This window comes from Polistes fuscatus, unplaced genomic scaffold, assembly GCF_010416935.1.
Source record: "Polistes fuscatus isolate 324 unplaced genomic scaffold, CU_Pfus_HIC Scaffold9, whole genome shotgun sequence".
In the NCBI taxonomy this organism is placed as follows: domain Eukaryota; kingdom Metazoa; phylum Arthropoda; class Insecta; order Hymenoptera; family Vespidae; genus Polistes; species Polistes fuscatus.
Window position 1 is genome coordinate 1,985,033 of NW_025113173.1, and position 23,207 is coordinate 2,008,239.

At 26.6% G+C, this 23,207-nt stretch overlaps 5 protein-coding genes across 24 annotated transcripts; 3 read left to right on the forward strand and 2 right to left on the reverse strand.

Annotated features, from left to right (window-relative positions):
* Positions 1-704: 704 nt before the first annotated feature.
* On the forward strand, positions 705-5,077 carry LOC122525779 (FACT complex subunit Ssrp1). Of its 2 annotated transcripts, XM_043648712.1 has the most exons (14): positions 705-794; positions 879-985; positions 1,207-1,392; positions 1,478-1,693; positions 1,812-1,987; positions 2,075-2,210; positions 2,309-2,412; positions 2,479-2,607; positions 2,708-2,999; positions 3,098-3,256; positions 3,332-3,472; positions 3,875-4,066; positions 4,165-4,389; positions 4,457-5,077. In XM_043648712.1, the coding sequence occupies exons 2-14, from the start codon at positions 935-937 to the stop codon at positions 4,514-4,516; spliced, it is 2,067 nt and encodes a 688-aa protein (XP_043504647.1). In that variant the 5' UTR covers positions 705-794; positions 879-934; the 3' UTR covers positions 4,517-5,077. The 2 variants fall into 2 exon arrangements, with proteins under 2 accessions (XP_043504647.1, XP_043504645.1); XM_043648710.1 differs by having other exon boundaries at positions 761-985.
* LOC122525783 (TP53-regulated inhibitor of apoptosis 1-like) lies at positions 4,575-6,932 on the reverse strand. 7 transcript variants are annotated; one of them, XM_043648734.1, is made up of 4 exons: positions 6,812-6,932; positions 5,984-6,150; positions 5,773-5,901; positions 4,575-5,487 (listed from the first exon to the last, which is right to left on the reverse strand). In XM_043648734.1, the coding sequence occupies exons 2-4, from the start codon at positions 6,146-6,148 to the stop codon at positions 5,401-5,403; spliced, it is 381 nt and encodes a 126-aa protein (XP_043504669.1). In that variant the 5' UTR covers positions 6,149-6,150; positions 6,812-6,932; the 3' UTR covers positions 4,575-5,400. The 7 variants fall into 7 exon arrangements, with proteins under 7 accessions (XP_043504669.1, XP_043504668.1, XP_043504667.1 ...); XM_043648733.1 differs by lacking the exon at positions 6,812-6,932 and adding an exon at positions 6,618-6,805; XM_043648732.1 differs by lacking the exon at positions 6,812-6,932 and adding an exon at positions 6,424-6,608.
* A 141-nt stretch (positions 6,933-7,073) lies between these two features.
* On the forward strand, positions 7,074-10,042 carry LOC122525782 (graves disease carrier protein-like). Of its 5 annotated transcripts, none has more exons than XM_043648723.1 (8): positions 7,074-7,207; positions 7,645-8,024; positions 8,225-8,317; positions 8,394-8,527; positions 8,611-8,796; positions 8,860-9,016; positions 9,134-9,275; positions 9,405-10,042. In XM_043648723.1, exons 2-8 carry the CDS (start codon positions 7,961-7,963, stop codon positions 9,577-9,579), a joined length of 951 nt encoding a protein of 316 aa, XP_043504658.1. In that variant the 5' UTR covers positions 7,074-7,207; positions 7,645-7,960; the 3' UTR covers positions 9,580-10,042. The 5 variants fall into 5 exon arrangements, with proteins under 5 accessions (XP_043504658.1, XP_043504660.1, XP_043504662.1 ...); XM_043648725.1 differs by having other exon boundaries at positions 7,711-8,024; positions 9,405-9,632; XM_043648727.1 differs by having other exon boundaries at positions 7,806-8,024; positions 9,405-9,632.
* Positions 10,043-11,137: 1,095 nt separating this feature from the next.
* LOC122525778 (protein abnormal spindle) lies at positions 11,138-18,603 on the forward strand. Of its 2 annotated transcripts, none has more exons than XM_043648708.1 (10): positions 11,138-11,228; positions 11,584-11,766; positions 11,829-13,320; positions 13,421-13,622; positions 13,711-13,908; positions 14,006-14,160; positions 14,256-17,177; positions 17,258-17,442; positions 17,596-17,712; positions 17,832-18,603. In XM_043648708.1, the coding sequence occupies exons 1-10, from the start codon at positions 11,217-11,219 to the stop codon at positions 18,066-18,068; spliced, it is 5,703 nt and encodes a 1,900-aa protein (XP_043504643.1). In that variant the 5' UTR covers positions 11,138-11,216; the 3' UTR covers positions 18,069-18,603. The 2 variants fall into 2 exon arrangements, with proteins under 2 accessions (XP_043504643.1, XP_043504644.1); XM_043648709.1 differs by having other exon boundaries at positions 11,140-11,228; positions 11,611-11,766.
* Positions 18,604-19,392: 789 nt separating this feature from the next.
* LOC122525780 (protein Mo25) lies at positions 19,393-22,873 on the reverse strand. Of its 8 annotated transcripts, XM_043648719.1 has the most exons (10): positions 22,576-22,871; positions 22,076-22,140; positions 21,193-21,249; positions 20,970-21,091; positions 20,749-20,916; positions 20,394-20,512; positions 20,143-20,311; positions 19,882-20,046; positions 19,693-19,797; positions 19,393-19,618 (listed from the first exon to the last, which is right to left on the reverse strand). In XM_043648719.1, the coding sequence occupies exons 4-10, from the start codon at positions 21,069-21,071 to the stop codon at positions 19,436-19,438; spliced, it is 1,011 nt and encodes a 336-aa protein (XP_043504654.1). In that variant the 5' UTR covers positions 21,072-21,091; positions 21,193-21,249; positions 22,076-22,140; positions 22,576-22,871; the 3' UTR covers positions 19,393-19,435. The 8 variants fall into 8 exon arrangements, with proteins under 8 accessions (XP_043504654.1, XP_043504652.1, XP_043504649.1 ...); XM_043648717.1 differs by lacking the exon at positions 22,076-22,140; XM_043648714.1 differs by having other exon boundaries at positions 20,970-21,249.
* Positions 22,874-23,207: the final 334 nt, after the last annotated feature.

Consider the following 23,207-nt stretch of genomic DNA (forward strand, 5'->3'; position numbering starts at 1 on the left):
TTTCTTTTCACTACCTCGCCATTTGTATTATTACCTCCACGCTCAAAACGCACCATAGTCCATTCCACTTGAATTTACGACAGTAACGCTCGTAGGTAAGTGGAACGGGAAAAACTGGGTCGTGAGCGTGATCGTTGTGAGCGCTTAGTGGAACGCACCCATAATCGATTTCCGATCTCGAATATGTAATATTATATAATCGAATGTATCGATTAATCGATTATTCTTCGATAATTAAAATTAGTGAAAAAATCGCGCGCGCGATCATTCAAATATTGATATTTTAAAGAAACTAATTTTATAGACATATAATATATAGATTGCACGTTTGACTGGAAAATTGTACAAAAACTAGAATGATAATGATGTTTTAATCTTTAATGCTATCTTATATAACAGTGTTAGGAGTAAGTGTAAAAATCAAACATGGAAAAAATCAAATATAATCCACCAATCAACGAAGCCTATCTCCCTCTACCGCATCATTTAATAGAGATATTTATTATATGCTATGATTTATTTTCATTTACTTTCATCATTTATTGTTCATATAATTTTTTACAATTTTATTTTATATTTCTTTTTCATGTATTAACTTATATGATTTAATTTATTATTTATTAATAAAATAAAAGAAATAATAAGAAAAACAAATTTAAAATGTTTCATTCAGTTTATAATGTTGTACATACTGTATCATTTAGTAAATTTACTAATTATTTGAATGGTCAATCTAAGTACAGCTATAAGCAATGATTTATAACCGAAAACTCTGAATGCGCAGGAGGTGTGTTGTACGTATTGTTAGGTTAAATTTTGAAGTGTCTATAATTAAAATATTGGTAGTGACAATTATAATTTGTCATATTATTTTGTAGACAAAAAATCTTACAAAATATTATTGAAAGAAGAATCTTCAAAGACTCAGCTAAAAATGGATTTCTTGGAATATCCTGATGTTATTGCAGAGGTTAAGGGTGCAATGGTAAATTTATTCTTTAAAACACAATTACTTATTATATAGATATTACTTAGGTGTATTGTAATTAAACTTTATATTACAGTATTGCTAATTAAATTCTTTGTATTGCTTTAGATTTATTTAATATTCTAAAAATAAAAAATATGATATAGTATATAGAATATAAATAGAGTACAATATCTTAAAACAATAATAGTTTGTTTATTCCTTATATTCTTTTCTAGACACCTGGAAGATTGAAATTAACTGACCAACATATTATATTTAAAAACCAAAAAACTGGCAAAGTAGAGCAAATATCCGCTGGCGATATGGAAATGGTCAATTACCAAAAATTCATAGGAACTTGGGGTTTACGCATATTCTTAAAAAATGGAACACTACATAGGTTTAGAGGATTTAAAGATGGGGTATATTTAAAGCTTTTAAATAAAATGTCATAATTACGCAAATAATAATAAATTTTTTATTCTTCTTTCTATATGTATTGTGAAGGACCAAGAAAAAATAGCTAAATTTTTTACACAAAACTATAAAAAGGACATGCTAGAAAAGGAACTTAGTTTAAAAGGTTGGAATTGGGGTACTGCTAAATTTAATGGTTCGGTTTTAAGTTTTGACGTTGGAAATCATACGGCTTTCGAAATTCCTTTATATGATGTTTCACAATGTAATACAGGAAAAAATGAAGTAACATTGGAATTTCATCAAGTATGTTCTAGAATAGTTTTAAACAACATAGCAATATCGTATGATATTTATATGATATGATCTGTAATATATATTAAGAGCTTTACAAATTTTGAATTAATTTACATTTTTTCAATAGAACGATGACGCTCCAGTTAGTTTAATGGAAATGAGGTTTCATATCCCTATTAGTGATAGTGCAGACCAAGATCCCGTTGAAGCATTTCATCAACAAGTTATGGAAAAAGCCTCTGTTATTAGCGTTAGTGGTGATGCTATTGCTATCTTTAGAGAAATCCAGTGTCTTACACCACGGTTAGAATTTTATGATTATAAAACATGAGAGCAGTATAGTTATCACATTTGATACTTTTAATTTATTTTTTATCTATCATTTTTCAGTGGTCGTTATGATATCAAAATATTTCAATCGTTCTTTCAACTTCATGGTAAAACATTTGACTATAAGATTCCGATGTCAACAGTTCTAAGACTATTCTTACTACCTCACAAGGATAACAGACAAATGTATTTTGTAGTAAGTTCTATCTCTCTTAAGATTCTTTTGTACATAAAAATAAAAACCTTTTATTTTGTTTTACTCTATTTATCTATTTTTATTATATATTTTCATAGGTCAGTTTAGATCCACCTATTAAGCAAGGTCAAACTAGGTATCACTATCTAGTTTTATTATTTAATCAAGAAGAAGAAACTTCTATTGAATTACCATTTTCTGAGTAAGTTTCTCAATTATAATATTTCAAATATTTATATCATTTATTTATTATTTATTGTATTTTTAGGAAAGAATTGAAAGATAAATATGAAGAAAAATTAACAAAAGAATTATCTGGACCTACATATGAGGTTCTTGGTAAAGTTATGAAAGTTATTATCAATAGAAAATTAACTGGACCTGGTCATTTTCTTGGGTATGAGATTCGAAATTTAATAAAAAAAAGAAATTTTCTTTAATTATTTAAAAAAATGAACATTGTAATATTTAAATATTGCATTATGTTTTTTTTTTAGTCATTCTGGAACCCCTGCAATAGGATGTTCATTCAAAGCAGCTGCAGGGTATTTATATCCTTTGGAAAGAGGTTTTATTTATGTTCATAAACCGCCTATACATATACGATTTGAAGAAATAGCATCAGTCAACTTCGCACGTGGTGGTGGATCCACACGTTCGTTTGACTTTGAAATTGAATTAAATACAGGTGTAGTTCATACATTTAGCAGTATAGAAAAAGAAGAATATGGTAAACTATTTGATTTTATCACTTCAAAGAAATTGAGAGTAAAGAACAGAGGCAAGAGCGTAAGTAGAAAAATAATGGTGCTCTTCGCATATACTATAAATTTATAATATATATATATATATATATATTTTATTTTATTATTTTTATTAATATATAGGACAAGTTGAATTATGATAATGACTTTGGAGATAGTGATCAAGAAGATGAACCTGATGCATATTTGGCTAGAGTTAAAGCTGAAGCACAAGAGAGAGATGGTGATGAAAATCAAGATTCTGAAGAAGAATCTACAGACGAAGATTTTAATCCTGTTCAGGTTATATTTCAATTATTTTATTTGTTATATTTCTTTTCCTAAGATATAGTTATAACATTATATGTGTAAATATAGGATGAAAGTGATGTAGCAGAGGAATATGACAGTGACCCTAATAGTTCTGAAAGCGAAGAAGATTCAGATGCATCAAGTGGTAGTCAAAAGAAGGAGAAAAAAGAAAAAAAAGAAAAGAAATCTAAATCCGCCAAAACAGTAGTAAGTATAAAATGATTATTGTTAAAATTTTGTTCTCTTTTACTATGGTTAATTTACAGTCATATTATCCGAATAGTTCTGCCAAACTGATTTTTAACACGTTGAACGCCTCGCGAATTCTTAAGGAAATCCCAGTCAGGCCACGCGCGCGTGTTACTTATTATTGAAAATAATATTTGAATGTCAGTCACCGGCGACTGACGCGGCCCAAACAGAAAGTTCAGTGTCAGCCACCGATGGCTGACATGGCGCTCAACGTGTTAATCATTAAACATCTAGAAATGTTATAGTTTTCCTAAGATTTCTGCGATTATACATCAAATTTAGTTATGCAATCCACACTTTGAAAATCCTTATTCTAAAGTATTTTTCACACATATGAAAAAATGTTTATTTACATAGTCTGAAAAACCAAGGAAACCACGAAGATCAAAGAAAGAAAAGGATAGCAACAAACCCAAACGACCAGCTACAGCTTTTATGTTATGGTTAAATAGTGCTCGTGATCAAATTAAATCAGAAAATCCCGGTATTGCAGTTACAGAAATAGCTAAGAAGGGTGGCGAAATGTGGAGAGAATTAAAAGATAAATCAGTAAATATAGATTATTCATAATATAATAATAAATTTAATAGAATAATAAATTTTTTCTAATATCACTATATTAACTTATGTTAATATTGATTTAAAAGGAATGGGAACAAAAAGCAGCAAAAGCTAAAAAAGAATACTCGGCAGCAATGAAAGAATATGAGGCAAATGGTGGAAAAACTAAAGAAAAGAAAGAGAAAGAGAAGAAGAAAAAAGAATCTAAAAGTGAAGTATCACCTAGTAAACTTATGTCTGGAACTTCTTTCAAGAGTAAGGAGTATATTAGTGAAGATGAATCCAGTAGTGAAGAAAGTTCAACAGAGAAAGTATGTCTAAAATAATATCTATATAGCATAGAGTAAATATATTACTAATTGATATTATTAATTACAGAAAGCTGTAAAGAGGAAACATTCTGAGAGTGAAAGTGACAGTAACAGTGAACAAGAATAAAAGAAAGTTGAGAAGGGATTAATAATAAATAATTTTAGTAATAACCAAAACACATAAAAACATTTGAAACATTTAATATAATTTCTTATTAGTCATTCCTATCCATCGAAGTACAAATTCTTCTTTTTTCATTACTATTGCAATTCTTTGCTTCTATAACATTCATTTTAAATATTCTATTTCTTATTTCGTTCTCAACTAATTTCCTTGATAAGTATCCTAATTTCTCATATATAATAAATTATTCATTCCATATTGTAATTATAATATAATGTTTTTACAGTCATACTACAACATATTTTGTTCTTCACACATCTATAAGATCATTATATTATTACTATAATATATAATTATTATAACATTTTTATAATTTTTATAATTTACTGAATTGACATAAAGTGTATTATAAAAATGAGAAATATTGAATGAAGTACTTAACTATTTAACATAAAGATTTATATATATATAATTTCGTATTTATACATACATTAATATAGAATCGTATAAACTATAGTTTCTCTGCATATATATTTTTACAAATAAAAGGAATGTTTTATAAAATATATGCATAAATAAGTCCAGCACACATATAATCTACTAAAGCAAAACTATTAGAATTTCACATAAGTACATAAATTATTATGTAATAATATTTTGTTTAATGCTGTTCTACAAAAAATGTAGAATAAAAATAGAAAACATAAAAATATTAATTATATATTTAATAAAATGTTACTATATATAACTTTTAAACTGGGAAAGATTTAATCTATTGGTTTGCCTAATTATAAGTTACATGATACATAGAATATATGTCATTATTTTATTGTTGCAAGAATTCGTTTATTCGAAAATAAATATATAAATTTACTATAATCCTACTGTCAACCGGGCTGCTTCTTTTCTTTTTCGGTTCCTAAATGGTTTTCTTCAATTTCTTTCAATTCAATGTTTTGTTCTTTCATAGCTTCCTAAAAAAAAAAAACAAATAGAAAATATACTATTATATTAAAGAAACTATAAATCATTGAGAATTATTGGAATCTATTTATATCTATTCTATTTATATCATTTATATCTATTTAGATCTATTTATATTTTATACACAAAATATTATTACGTATACAACATTATATACTATAAAGTATATTAAAAGATATATAGAGAAAATAAAAGTTTTATTATTTATATGATTCATAACAATCCTGTTATAAAAGTTATAACTTTTTTTAATAAACCATTAATCAACGACTTACCATAACGCAAGCTTTATATACTTTAAGAAAAGAAGCACACATTGAATCATCTGTATCTCCTTTTAAAAATTTGTCAGCAAACCATTTATTGAAACAAGCATCGTAATGTTTTTTTAATTCACTGCACATCTCCATGACGAATACAATAGATCACCACAAGTCGTAGAAAAATCTAACATAAAATATTATAATAAATTTTGATTGTAATTACCTTAAGACATTGCTGATAGACTCCAAGTAATTTGGCGCACGTGGAATCATTTTTGTCACCTTCCAGGAATTTCTCAGAAAACCACACATGAAAGCAGGAATCATATTGCTTCTTAAATTCATTGCATGTTTTGCTTATGCTATTCATGTGAGCTGCCTGGTCCATTTCTGAAAGTGAATACCATGTATTTGAAATTAACTTTACATTATCTAGTTAAGATGTTTTTGTAAATGACAAAATACAAATTAAATAATAGAATTATACTTAATTGAAAGATAATATTTTATGATTACTTGATTATTTTAAATCATGATGAAATGAAATATAATTCTATATTTATATTTGTAAAATATATTATATATAAATGAATTACTTGAAGTTATTTACTATACTGTGTATCGTTTTTATTATAATAATTTAAATAGTTAAAATACCATTACTTTATTTTGTTATCGATAAATTTTGAGCTAGAAGATTACGTGATATACAAACGCTTCAATAATACTACCATTTACTATAATTAGCTGCTATTAAAGATATAATTTCGATGCAGCTTTCTTTTAATAAATTGCGTCAGAATCAGAATACCACTTATGTTTAAATCAATATTATGATCAATAGTGAACGAACGTACCTATATCAATATATATGTATAATATATACAAATTAACATAACCTAATGTGAAACTGAAAAATATTTTTTTCTTAAAACTTTTTCATTGAATTATTATGATAAAACCATCGATTATTAAATCAAAGTACTTAATACGTTTCAAAAATAGTTTATTAATTATAAGATAAGATTAAAATTATTGATCCATAGATTACTTGTAATTAGTAGAAAGTATCATAACTGGAAATTAGAAGATTGGTTAATTTATGACCAATAGGACTCCGGATGGAAGAAGAATTTTCTGTGGGTTTTATTGGCTAATTGTAAAACAGAAACAAAATAGGATAGGACGTTAAAGCATTAGTGTAGTCCATTTACAGTGGCTTCACTTCATCTAATCTAGGGAATTTTATTTTTTTTATAAATAATAATGAAAATTACTAATTATTAAAAACATAGTGTTTTATATTAATTGTTTTAATTCTATATAAAATATAGTCCTTTTATTTTCTATCTTTCTCAGTTTTGCTGCCATTATTTTCAAGACGGTATGCAGAGTGCAAGTATCCTATTTCCGTGGTATTGTGTAGAACTGGGATTCCTAAAATGCGGTAGAATAATTTAAATTTACTTAAAATTCGGTACAATAGAGAGAAAGAAAGAAATTTCTTGATACAAAAATATTATTGTAAAATATTTCTTCAATATTAAAAAATTATTAAAAGTACTATACAAGTTCGTGGATCTGCTTACAATATTGAAATTGTAGCTAATATTTCAGCATTATCAAATCTCTTAATCAGCATATTAATGTAACGTAACACTATCATATTTTATATACAAATTTAACTTTACTATAAATTTTTTTCTGTAATAACTACAGTCAATAAGAAAGCTCCTATGTAGCTTTATGTTAACAATTAATTATTTTATTAATTATTACTCTAAATTGTAGTCGTCGATTCTCACAATTGTTTTTTTAATTGAAAGTTTAAAAAATACTCTTTAATAATGTGCGATTTTAAGAATTATTTTTTTTTAAATTTAGTTAGGTGAAGTCATCTTAAACATAAATGTGCCTACCGTAAATATAGTAATTTTACGACTTTGTTAGAAAAATTCTATTTTATGAAGAAAGGAAGAGCACCTTCAGTAAGAATAGGAGGAAATAGGAAAGGCACTTTCCTTTTGCTTCTATACCCCTTCCAGAGCACTTCCGTTACAAACGAATACAACAGCAGCGTGGCAGAACATATCCATTGGTACTGCTACTGTACAACGAGTAACACGGTGCATCAGGTCGACTGGAAGTGATCAATTTTCTTCGATTTCTATTTTTTTTTTCTAACTAATAGATATTAAAAATGGAACTTCGTATTGAGAAGAAAAGAGACTACGAATTTTTTATTAAAAGTCTAGTAGCTGGTGGTAAGATATTAAATTAATGAATAATTTTTATTAAAACATTAGCAGAATATTTTGAATGTTAGTACTTTGCCCTAGTTATATTTTATCTATCGCAATTTTTATTACATGATATGTACGTATTTATTGTCAACATGATAAGAAATCAATTTTTTTATATTTTTATTTTAATGATGTAATGTGGAAAATTTATATTTACATAGGTGTAGCGGGTATTTGTTCAAAAACAACAGTTGCACCATTGGATAGAATTAAAATATTATTGCAAGCACACAACAAACATTATAAACATTTAGGTAAAAAATATTTAATTTTACTCATTAATTAATTATTTTGCAAATTAATATCATTTAATATGCTATATTATTATAGGTGTTTTCTCTGGTTTAAAAGAAATTGTTAAACGGGAAAAAGTTTTTGCTTTATATAAAGGTAACTGGGCTCAAATGATCAGAATTTTTCCATATGCAGCAATTCAATTTACTTCGTTTGAATTCTATTCTAAGGTAATTATCTTATAATTAATTTATTCTTTTTAAATATAAAAGAAGAAATATATAACTTATATCTTTTTCATTATTTCTTTCAGTATTTAAGATCATTGTTTCAAAAGCGTAGACATATAGAGAAATTTTTTGCTGGATCTGCAGCTGGAGTCACAGCAGCAACGTTAACATATCCGCTTGATACAATTAGAGCACGTCTTGCTTTCCAAGTTACAGGAGAACATGTTTATACCGGCATTATTCATACTGGTGCTTCAATTTTTAAGGATGTAAGTATCATATATCATGTATAAACATAGGTTTTTATATTTGATTTACTAATTACATTTTAGGAAGGCGGTTTTAGAGCTTTATATAGAGGGTTTTTACCAACTATTGTTGGAATGATTCCATACGCAGGTTTTTCATTTTATACATTTGAAAAATTAAAGTATTTATGTATGAAGTATATACCAAATTATACTTGTTCTAAATGTGATAGAAATACTGGTATGTAATTTATCTTAAAATAATTATTTCACAATTTTTATCTAGTATATATTATATATAGCATTCATTCATTAACAACTACATTCATTATATTTAACATATTCTTATTGTATTTAGGAGGCCTTGTTTTAACATTACCCTCAAAAGTTATTTGTGGAGGGCTTGCAGGAGCAGTAGCACAGAGTTTTTCTTATCCTTTAGATGTTACAAGGAGACGTATGCAATTAGCTATGATGAATCCTGCAACGCATAAATACAGGTAAATATTCTTAATGTGCAGAAAAAGTGAATTTTTATTACTGTATGGAATTATATTTTATATATACTTCTTTTATAAAATTATTATTAAATAATAACCATAGTTAATGTTTGTTTTTTTTTTCAACAGCTCTAGTATGCTATCAACTATGAAACTCACGTATAGTGAAAGTGGTATTATGAAAGGATTATACCGTGGGATGAGTATAAATTATATTCGTGGTGTACCTATGGTTGCAGTCAGTTTTACTACATATGAAATTATGAAGCAATTGCTTAACTTAGATACAGGAACAAAATTATAATTTTGTTTACTATTGTTGTAATGCTATTTTATAATGACAATGATTTCAATCAATGCAATCTATTGAATAGGTTTACTACTAAAGGATAATATTTTCATAATTATGATTAAGCAAAATAGCCACAATGGCAGAAAATTTAATTAATTTTTTAATCTTTGGAAAATTGAGAGAGTGGATAAAATGAAAACCAAGGTAAGTTAAGACTAGCTAGAACTGGTAAAGATCATATAAATCATACCTTAGTTAAAGTAGTATTAATAATGACAATTATTACATTTATATTGCGAAAACTGTGATACATATTATAAAATTAAAAACACGCATAAGTAATAGATTATTATAGTTCAGATATATTGCACAATCTTTGAAGCAATATAATTATAGGCACAACAAATTATAATATTTAAAACAAAAATAGTGTACAAAGAATGAAATATAAGTAAGGTATGCTTATGGTCGTTTATAATGTAGTTCTATATGTATTCATTTTAATTTTATTAAATATTTTTTATTTTATTCATACATAAGCAGATAAAAAAAGATAAGAGTTTCATCCTTATTTTATGTATGAGTTGTTCACAATCAAAGCGTTTAACTCCACTTTTAGAATTTTTCAAAATTTTATTATTAAAACACTTTATAAATACTTAACTATTTTGTTTAGAGTAAATTTCCTTAATAATAAGCTTTACATCGCTAGATGTGACCAATTTATATGACCGTTCAATGATAAATGATATGACAATCTATATTATTTTAATGATTTTTTGTACCTTTTGTTTTGTCGTGTTAATCAATTTGACATATGAATAGCTCATATGACATCTTTAGCATTTTTTTTTTTACATCCATCCATAAATTATGTTAAAATTGTATAACGTAAAACATTGTACATATGTAACATGCACAAATGGATATTTTTTATATAAATATATTTATTTATTTTCTTTATGTATTAATTAATTTATTTACATATTCATTCATTCATTTATTTATTTTTTAATTCCTTAAAAGAACAGCACAGATTATACCATTATATATAATTTTTATATAGAATATGATTGCTGTTGAAAGTGAATAAAAAGTATATAAATATTTTCATAGGATTTTATATCCTTAATAATCGTTATGAAATCATGAATAGATCCTTTATTGTAGCTTTGAATACAGCAAAATTAATCATTTAAGTAATTTAGTGTAGTGCTTGCTGTATGTTGCAAAAAATTTCTTTTTCGTAGTTGCTATGGAAACAAATTTAGGGCCGTATAATGAATAAGATTCTAACAGGGCACCAATCAGATCCATAACAATAAATAAATTCAAAAATAATTTTAAAAAGCTTTGATCAAGTGTTTTATTCAATAAAAATTGTTCAAATAAAATTGATTAATATATTAACGAAATATCGTCTTAACTTACACGTAATATATTAAAAAACAAATTACGTACTTTATATTCAGCTGACTATTGTCTAGGAACTTTTTTGAATTTAGTGAAGTAATTCTTTGGATGTTTTTAGGGACAGTTTGAAAAAGCGTTTAAATTCAAATAATTCGAAGTGTCGTTAAAACCGTCGATGATTGTCAGATGCTCGTCATTGTTAATTAAAAAAATAATTTTCTTTTAAGTCGAAGAAAATGTTTTTTCAGGTGAGTATACGTTATATTTTATTTATATCTATGTGTGATTCTTTTTAAATTTATGAGATAAATAACTAACCCTTAATTCGTAAATCAGAAATGTTCATGCCTTAGCAAATTAAAAAAGTATAAAAAGTGTAATTTATATATTTGCAATAACAATGTATTTAAAAAAGATTATTGTTTAAATATTTTATTATAATCTTAATTTAAAAGGTTTAAATATGCAACTTTTATCCATTCAAAATGTGTTAGAAATGTCATCATCCTTGATTAAGGTTTCGGGCAATTTTAAAAGCATTTACGAATTAAGGATTAACGATATATTTTACGTATGGAATGTAAATGAATATCTTGATAACAGATTAATGTTACCCCAAAAAATAAAAAGGACGTTAAGTCCATTGGCAGCAATACTAATGACTTACATTTTACTCTGGTATTGGGACCATTTCAACCTCAAACGAGGATAACAATGGAAGCATTTATAAACACAACTGTACAGTGTTATTTAACTATTAAAAATACGAGTAACAAGGTTTTAACTGTAAGTAAATAAATATTATATAAATAAGATTTTATATATAATAACTATTCTTTATATCTCAGATAACAGTTACAAAAAAGCCTGATGAAGATCGACACATAGATTTAGATATATCTCACGCTACAATTTTAAGTAATAGTAATACAACAGTATCCATTAAATGGTCTCCTAAGAAAGTTGGTTGTTGGCGAGATGTGTTACAATTTACGGATAGTCGACGAAATAAATATGATGTAGCAATTATAACTACTGCTACAAATCCACCAACAAAGTGTAATAAGCCTTTGGTACCTCTAGGACAATTAACAATTAGAAATAGAAGGCCATGCGAAGACAGGAAAATATTAAAAAATAAAACTACATACCAAGAAAGTTATTCAAGCTTTGATCAGCAAATAAAAAAGGATGTATCAATATTACAGAGTAATCAAAATGAAGAAAATATTGCAAATGTGAATTATAAACATACAACAAAATCTTTTCAAGAAGAATGTGATTTTTTTTCAAAGAAGAGTTCTGATGAGTTTTTAAATTTTATTGATTCTAGTGCTTTTAATTTGACTCTTGTAAATACAGATAAAAAGCTATCCAATAACAAAAACGATTTCTTAAATAAGATGCAAAGTATTCCTTCCATTATTCTGGAAAATACAGAAATACGTAGAGAAACATATGTGAAGGAAACTGTAAGTCCCAAAAATCTTTTTACCATAGACCGAACAAATAAAGAAATATTTGAAGATTCGCTATCTCCTAATGTAGATAATTCGTCTGAATTTTCAATCTTGATAAATAATCTTGCCTTAGAACCTACTAACGTACTAGAAACTTTATCAAATCAACATAGAATTTCAACAAAGGGTACATCCATTCCTGATAATTATAAAGACAATTACGTAGAAACAATGTCTGTACAAACTGATGGAAATGGAACATATAATCTAAGTCCCACACTTTCAATAAATAGCCATCAAAATTTACATAATATATCTAATAGATCATTAGATTTGTCTCTCGATAAAAGAGATAAATCTTTACAAAATCTTGAATTATGTCAATCACAAAAATTATCTGCAAATCTGCATAATTTGTCACCAATTAAATTTGTGAAAAATGAGTGGGCTAATACCCCTTGTGTCGGAATCCTTCCTTCATCTTCGCCAATTCAAAATACTTCAAACCCTTATATATTGGAATATTCTACAAAAAATAAAGATCCAGCAACTGCAAAAGATGTTTTAGAAGCAGACTTATGGGTTAAAGCTAATAATGACCATAAAACAAAAATAGATATACGAAGGAATATTGATTTTGAAACAATTATTGAGGAGAATCACGTTAAGTTTGAAAATACAACATTAAACAAAACGCAAACTTTTGATACAGAAAAATCATCAGGAGTTTGTATAGAAATATCACCTCCTAAACGATATTTTCAAGTTAAAACGTTATCACGTAAGATATCACCAAAGAAATGTGGACAACTCGGGAAAGAAAAATTTATGCAAAAAAAAATTATTAAAAAAAAAGTTCACTCGAACATTCCCGCTAAAAGTAAGTAATTAATAATATAATTTATACATAATTAAAATATTAATAATATATGATTATTTGAATATTATACGAATATATTTAATTGTTATATTAATTACAGAAAATGTAAACTTATTAATACCAGAAGTTAGAATTTCTAAACTATCATTGGCAAATGTGATTAAAAAAAAAAATCTTAATGTAGTATCAGATCAATCTAAAGAGAATAATTATAAACTTCAAGACACGGATAATTTATTTACTAAATATTGCAATCCCGATCCATTTGCAGCTTGCGTTACAGAGGATCCATTTATTAGTAGGTAAGATATACAGAATTTGTATTATTTAGAATAATCTTACTCAATATTGATAATTACAACATAATAAAGTAATTATTTGTTAAATTAGTACTATGTATTATGATGAAAAATGGGTGTACAATCAAGAGATGATATTTAAAAAATGGTTAAATGCATTATTATCTCCCCCCGAAGACTTGAATACCGATGTGGAATCAAGTTGTGTTGACATTGGCAAAGTATGGCAATCATGTAAATTAATGGAAAATTCGATTTTAGCTGAAACTAGAGAAGCACTTTCAGCGAGGTAAATTATCTTTATAATGTAATTGTATAATTTTTATTTGAACCAAATGATATGATTATTATAATTATGATGCTCATTAGTATAAATGATTTATCAGATACCATACGGATTTACGTTTGAATGCATTACGAAAAGCTGCAAATGCTATGTACCGTAGACATGAAATAGTTCATGTGTTATCACGTACAACCGTTTGTATAGAAAAGGGAATCTTGACTATTAGATTGGATCGTGATTTGCATAGAGATATTGGTAAGTTATTAAATTGAATAAATGTTATATGATTGTCTTTGTTTAAATTTCTTTATTTTTTATTAACTTGCATATTCTTGCTTTTATTTTTCTAGGATTGCAAAAGGAAATGTTGGAATTGTTTTTAAGTTATAACCCATTATGGTTAAGAATTGGATTAGAAACCATTTATGGTGAAAATATACCATTAAATTCTAACAACGATTTAGTTGGTCTTACAAGATTTATTATTACGAGATTCTTTTCTGATCCTTTTTTGAAAAAGACTTATCCAAATGCTTATCACAGAAAACAACAACATACGACATTCATTAATCTAATGAATAAATTCATGTTAAAGAAATTTCTTTTTCTAGTTTACTTCTTAGATTATTCGAAAATGAATAAACTTATTCGCCACGATCCGTGCTTATTTCATAAAAAAGCAAATATTAAAGATAGTAGAAGCATCCTGTTAACTTTTTCACGAGAAGTCTTAAGCGGTATTGGTGATCTTACCAAGGTTTTGAAATCATATGAATATGTTGTATCATATAAACAAACATATTTAGATGAATTTGATTATGCTGTAACTAATATTCAAACTGATTTACGAGATGGTGTCAGACTTTGCAGAGTTATGGAATTAATCAGTGGACGGTCGGATTTAACACGCCAGTGCAGAGTTCCAACGATTTCACGTTTACAAAAGATACACAATGTCGATATTGCTTTAAAAGCACTTTTACAATGTGGCTGTGCTTTAACTGGTAACATTGATACAAAAAGTATTGCTGATGGACATAGGGAGAAAACATTGTCACTATTATGGCAAATTATATACAAATATCAAGCACCAAGATTTAATAAAGCTGCAAAATGTATACAAACTTGGTGGCGTGCAACACTATGGTATATTCGTGTAAGAAATTATCTACGAACATATAAATATAATGCAGCTTGTATTATACAACGAGCATGGAAAAAAACATTAGCTAAAAGAAAATTGATGATTTTAAAAGAAGAATATTTAAAAGAGTTACAGAGAAAAGAAAAAGCTGTTCGATTCTTACAAGAAAAATGGAGACACTCGAGACGTGGTATTCGCGATCGTAGAAGATTTTTATATATTAGATTGAATACAATAAAATTGCAAAGATGGTGGAAACGAATTCATGATTGTAGATTATATGTTAAAGATTTTCAAAATCAAAGGAAAGCTTCGATTGTTATACAAAGACAGTGGCGAGCATTAAAAGAAATGAAAGTACAGAGAATGACTTATATCAACATGAGAAGTGCATGTACTGTGATTCAAAAACATTGGCGTGCAACGCTTTTAATGAAATTTGATCGTATGAATTATTTAAGATATAGAAATACTATTGTTTTTATTCAAAATAGATGGAGGTTTAAAAAAATGTATGATAGAATAAAGAGAGAAAAATGCAAAGAATTAAAGGCTGTTCGTAAAATAGAATTATGGTGGAAAAGTATTTTAATTATGAGACACGAAAGAAATAATTTCGTGATTATGAAAGATGCTGCCAATACAATTAAGAATTGGTGGATAGCTATCATGCAACAACAAAAATATCGAACTATGCACAGAGCAGCTATTGTTATTCAAAAGAATTGGAGAAAAACATTAGCGAGAAACGAATATTTAAAAAAAAAAGTAGCAGTTGTAAAAATAGAAACGTGGTATAAGTGCATTATAGTACAAAAAATTGTTCTTAGAAATATTTTAAGAATGAAGAATGCTGCTATATGTATACAACGTTGGTGGAAAAATGTTAGTATTGCTCGAAAGCAACGGAATAATTATTTAAAACTTTACAAAGCAGCGGTGTCATTACAACAATGGCGGCGTGCAATAATTCTTTCTCGATCAATTAGAGAACAATATCTATTGAAAAAAAAATCTTGTTTGGTAATTCAGACTTGGTGGAGAATGATCAAAACTAAGCAACAATATATGTATTTACTACAAAAACGGAATATGGCAGCAACTATATTGCAAAGGAAATGGCGTTCTACATTAATAATGAGGCAAAAACAAAAAGAATATAAACAATTGAAATTGTATACAATAAAAATACAGAAACGTTGGCGAACCTTACAAATTGCTAGAAGAGAATATTATAAATTTCGTGCTCTAAAATCTGCCATTATCAGTATGCAATGTTTGTTTAGAGCTAATAAAATTAGCTGTCATACTAGACAATGGTATGTTCGTTTGAAGCAAAGTACGATCATTATACAATCATATTGGAGAATGAAAGTTGCACGTAAAAGATTCATTGTTAAGAAACAAGCGGCTTTAACGATACAGGTTTATTGGCGAGCGTACATTAAAGGCAAAAAAATTTGTTCAGAATATAAATTATTAAGATGTGTAACAATTAATATACAGCGTCGCTATAGATCAAATAAAATTAGCAGAAAAGTTGCTCAAGAATATGATGCTTTAAAAAAAGCTACATTATGGTTGCAAATTAAGTGGCGAGCTAAATTAGTAGCTAGAGCACAAAGAAAAGAATTAGAAATGTATCACTATGCTGCTAAAACAATTCAAAATTGGTGGTGGCAAATTTTATTTGTAAAAAAATGTAAATTTATTGATTTTAAGGATAAGAAGGAAGAACAAGATCTTTCACAATTTACTATTCGACAAATGTATCGCAGTGTAATAATTGCAGTCATAAAAATTCAACGATGGTGGAGGAATATTCGTGAAAAACGCTTGTATCATGAAAAGCGACTTCGTGCAGTTCGTATAATTGAAAAATGGTGGATTATTATTTTAAAAACTAAACAAAAAGCATTAGCAGCTACAATTATACAAGCTGCATGGAAAGGATATCGAATACGGCAAAAAGAATCTAATCATATGTCAAAAGTACGACAAAGATTAAAAACAGCCACAGAAACGGCATCACCGCATGAAACATTAGGGCATCGTTGCCAACAATCAATTGTTATACTTAAAAAGTTCAATACAATTGGCGAGCTTTCTATGTGTCTTGCTTCATTAAGTAAGTAATATATAACATATTTATTAAAATATAAGTTTAAGTTTAAATTATAATAGCTCTAATATAAATTTTTAATACAGGCCTGATAACTAGATTATCACCCAAGGATTGCATTAATTTATGCGAGCATAACTTGGTTGATTACATTTATGAAACATATGTTAAAAGTAACAGATCATTACCTTGGGCAACAGTCTGTTTAAGAGCAACAGATATACTTATTACACTTGTTAAGTTTCCACCAACAAGGAGTTATGTCTGTATGGTAAGAATAAATAATTATTATTCTTAAATATATCTGAATAATACAACTAAATACTATTAACTATATAATAAAATTGATATTACCATGTATTAGATTATTGAATTAATTATTATTAATCATTGTATATATTTTTATTTACTAATCTTATAATAGCCAAAATATGCATTACCAACGGTAAAGCTTTTACATGACAAATTGGATCACGAAGAGTTATCTTTACATGTAGCAACTCTTATATGGTTACTTGTAAGTGACGAAAAATATAAGAAGGTAATTCTTTGTTTATATAATTTTAATATTACTATTATATATCTCATTTCTTTTCTTGATTTTTTTTAAAACATTAATTTATAATATTATTTTGTTGTTTTATTCTATTTATTTTATAGGCACTTACAACATGCTCACAGTCGATCTGGTTGTTAAATTCTGTATGTAAAAAAATTATTAAAGGAAAAGGCAAACTTGCACACTACTCAGAAATATTAAGAAAGCAAACAAACTTACTTCCAAGTTGTAAACCTGATTGGTCACTTTTCCAGAAACAACATCGTATATTTACGACTATTGAGAATGCTATAACAGCAATACTTGAACAACTGGACATAAAAGAATATTTAACTTGAAATAGAATACGTATAGATAAAAATATAAATATGTGCTAGATTACCAATAAGCGAGATCTTTATCTCTGATTCACAAACATCATTATATTTTCCTGACCATTCTTAATAATTTGTTAATGTAAAAAACCATGACTTCAACGTTCTTAACAAAATATAACATATTAAGAATAAATTAATTATTACAAACACTTGAACAAAATTACTTTACCAATCTTATATATTAATTATATCACATAAATGTAGAAATACAATTTCCTTTATCTCATATAAAGAAATGTTTAGTATTAATAGGTAATCAGTTGTTTTTAAATAGATTTTTAGAAACAAAGAACGATTTATAAATTTTGTATATATATATATGTAAGAGATTATCTGTGGAAATTCTTCTGCATGTATATATTTATATATATCGAAATTATATTTTGGTGTTACAAAAATGGATGTATAAATATAAATAAATATTAATATAAATACGGGGTATTGGTATAAGTGCTGTTCATTGAGGAGAAATAAATTGTCAAAATGTTTGAAGTAACTTATTTGTTATATTTGTATTTTCTGCAGTATCAACAAAAAATGTTTAATAAATTTGATTAATCTGTCAAAGGAATGCTAACAAAATTAAAAAATAATTTCTTATAGCTGCCATACCATTTACTTTAATAATCAACTCATTAATGGAAATATAGAGTATTACAACATCGTCTCAACTTTATATGATACAATAATAAGTGATAAATGTAAATTTTATTTACACAACTATTCGAAAATAAAGTTAACTGATTGTGTAATAGCATTACTAACAGTAGTAGTAGCAATAATAGCAGTAGTAGTAGCAGTAATGACATCATGATGACAATGGACTGATCATAAAAGTAATAGTTAATCATTATGATGATGAAAATGTGTATAATAATGGTATTTTTGTAGATTATGATAATGAAGATGAAAATCACATGGTGGAAACGACAATAGTAATAATAATAATATTAATAATAATATAATATAATATAATATATAATAATATAATATAATATAATATAATATAATAATAACAACATTAATGTAATAAAAATAATATTACAATAAGAATGATGATGGTGGAAACAATGGTAATTATGATAAGAGTGATAATAATTGTAGTGGTGATGCTAAAAAATAACATTAATGATGATGATGATGAAGATGAAGATGATGATGAAGATGATGATGGTAATGATGAAGATGATGATGCTAATTGAATAATATAGTCTTAGAATAATAAATAGCCACAATAGCGACATTGGTGGTAATAGTAGAATAGCAGTAGTAGCAATAGAGTTGATTGTAGTAATAACAGTAGCTATAGCATTAGTTGTATTTTTGACTTAATTTTCATGTACAGACTTAAGTTCTTTGATCTGTTTTATTAGGTACGCTTTCTCATCATTAAATTGTTCATCTTCCGAGCGATCTGTGTGGAAGCGCGTTAGAAATTCTATCAATTTTTCTTGATTACGAAGAAGTATATCAAGAATCGGTTTTGGTTTATTTGGATTAGCAACAAATACCTGTAGAAATATGAATATTGTTTCATAATTAACGTAGTATTATATTAATTAGTATGAAAAAATAGATGATATACCTTAAATACATGAAATGCTTCAAATTGTATGTTTCGTGATTTTTCTTTAAGCATATTCATCATAAGTTTTAAATTATCAGGATTTGAAATATATCTTGTCATAACCTGAAATAATCGTTATGGAAAAATAAATCCTTAATGAGGAATATATTTATAATATTTCACATAACTATTAAAATATATACATACTGTAAAATTGTGTCTATCGAGCAAAAGCTCTCCCAATAACTTCAAACTTTGTCGTCTTGTTACATAATTTTCAGAATTTAATAACCTTTGATAATGGGAGAAGACTTTATCATAATTAACTTCTAGAAATTCAGCACTTAGAATTTTGTGCCTTGTAAGTAATTCCTATAGCATACATAACATAAACGGTATGATTAATATGATATAATAACATGAAAAGAATATGTACATATTTGTTTTAACATGTACATATGTATATACCTTAAATGTAGAAAACGCATCAGATGCTATATCAAATGTAGACACCTCTACATATCTAAAGAAATTATAAAAATCATCAGAATATATCATAATTTTCGCCAATGCTTCATATCTTGCACATTCTCTTAACATAGTGCCACAGTTTAGTGCAATGTCTTGATGCTCATAACTGAAATAATATATAAACATAATGTGATATATTTTTTAATGGAATACAACTATTCTTGAATTTAACTTAACAGTATATTTACCCAGACATAAGAGTAAACAAGATTTCTGGTTTGGTACATATATATTCCACTGTTGGAGATCTTGTCCCAATTTGTCTTCTTAAAATATTATTAAAAACTTGGGCAACATCTTTTTTCCCCTAAAAACATTTTTTAAAGTATACAAAACAATTTCTAATAACAATATACAGGATGTGTAGTACGCTAGTGGTACAAGCGAGCAGAGGGTAATACTATATGAACAAATAAAAAAGCCAAAAATGTAAAATAAAATTTATTCATACAAGGCTTCAAGTAGATTTATCTCCTACACGCTTGTACCACCAATTACAGGTCAACCTGTATGCACAAGTTTTTATACTGAAATAAGATATACCTCAAAGTCAATACGACTTAGATTTTGCACAAGTAATAATAATAAATTGCTATTATATAATTCTTGTGCCAATTGAGCCACAACAATATCTGCTTGTGGTTCAGTTTCAGCTGTTCCATATAACATATTTTTAATGTGTACAAGATTTTTGCTGACATCCTCTTGAGCCTAAAAGTGAATGTATTTCATCAAAGAAACCGAAGTGTATATTTGCAACATACCTTTTCTACCTTCTTGTCACCTCGCTCTAATGCATTTACTGCTTCCTTGAGAGCCTTTACCACCTCCGCCGGACTTTTTTGAGACTTTCCGAACAGAGGCATGTTTCTTATAAGATGCACACCTTGTGGGTCATGTGCGAAAAATAAAAGTGACTGTTATGTGGTTTTGGTATTACTAATCATGTATAAAATGTAAGAAGGACTTTGACATAGTAACTGAAACCTTTTTCATGAATGTGGAAGGTAGCAATTAGGATGCAGTTTCCAGATTTCAGGTATCCTGTAAAGAAAATAATCCGACTATGTTTTTAATTAATTATACATACTATATATATGCAAAATATAACGTATATCAAACAATAGAGATAATGTTACATTACAAATGCTATAATTAATAAAGTAATTAAAGTATATATAAAATAATACTTAATAAATTATTTTTAAATTATATTTGTATTGTATGTATAAATTATACTCAAATATAAAGTTATTACTTACAATACTGTAATGCAATACTGTATTATGAAAAAAATGACAAAAATATGTAAGAATTAATGGAAAATAAATTATAAGCGAAAATAAAGTATGAAACATACTAGATTTCTCTCTCTTTATGTTATATACATATATATATGTACGCCTAATGGAATTTCCAAAGAAGCTTTAGTTTACAAATATAAAATATATATATATATTTAACATTATATATGAAATAAATAAATAATTTAGATTTAAATCTCCAAATTTCAACAGCTGCAACTGCAAGTAATTAACAGTCCATGTTGCAATGCCTATACTAATTGAATGAATCTATTGTATAAACTCGATAAGAAGATGCATATTCAATAAATTACTATAAGAGAAAAAAACACATGAAAGTATTATACAGATAAATCTAATGGAAAAGTAACGTTGTCAGAATTATTTTGTAGTATATTTAAAAAAGATAACTAAGAGATCATCTGACAGTTCCTCTTTACCTTTAAATTTATAGTTTTTAAGTAGACCATTAAATTATCCACATTTTTATGTTACGTACGATATTCAGATGTCATTGCATTTTTTTTATAAATGTAGTTGGTAATATTATCAAAATGATAACGTACAGTTATATTATAGGTGATACAAATAATGTTCCATCTGCATAAGCATTAAGCTTTGGTGATCTAACCTAAAAATATTCATTTTTTAAAAACTAAATCTTAAGTTAATCCGAACACTGAAAAATATGTTGCGAAGAATAGAAGAAGGCGCTGTGGATAATTAAAATGATAGGAATTTAACAATTATTCTAATTAATAAACATATACTAAAAATGGTGGGCGAAAGTAAGAATGATTTTAGGTATTGACACACAGGTAAGTAAGTAACAGTAAAAGTCTGAAATGGAATTAAAAACGTTCGACATGAAATGACTAAAACATCATGCGAATAATAAAATGAAAAGAATTATTAAATAACATTTAACATCTTACGAGAAACGAATTAAAATGATATTTAAATTGATTGCGAAGTTCTGCTTAGCCGTGTTCCAAAAATTCAAACGAAGTAATATAACCTGTCATACCAGTAAAATATTATGCAATAAATTGTAAACTGATCTTACCATTCAATCTTATTCCAAATTCGATTGCAAACTTGTCTTGACGTGTATAATACTATAACTTTCTAGTTTAGAAGTTCATATATAAGGCAAATAGTTTATGTATATATGTGTGTTGTAAAGACCAATTTGTGTGTCACGTTAAAAATCATATACTTGATTTGGTCGGTAAGTTTATAGACTTTGTTTATAAAGGATTTCTCGTTATTTCACTTCTATGATATTTATTAATAAAAAATGTTTTTTATATATCACACAATTGTGCAAATTCGTTTATAATTACAAAGTAGCTACTTTTTATAAATAATCCCAAAATAGTAGTGGTAGTATTATTGGCTTTATTACATTTTATTTGTGTGACCAATCAAAATATACCACACCTGAGATCATTGGAAGATTTATTTTATTTTTTATCATTATAATTTTATTATCAATATTAACAAGAATATTCGCCTGAAAGTTAAATCAAATTTAAATATAAATTTATGTAAATATTGTAAGTAATTGAAAAAAACATTAATTTTCTTTTAGACGCATACGCATTTAGTTCAATATATTCTCATTACGAAGTTATCCAATGAGAATAGAAATTGAACAAAATGCTTGATTTCTAACGCTACGAACATTTCCGTTAG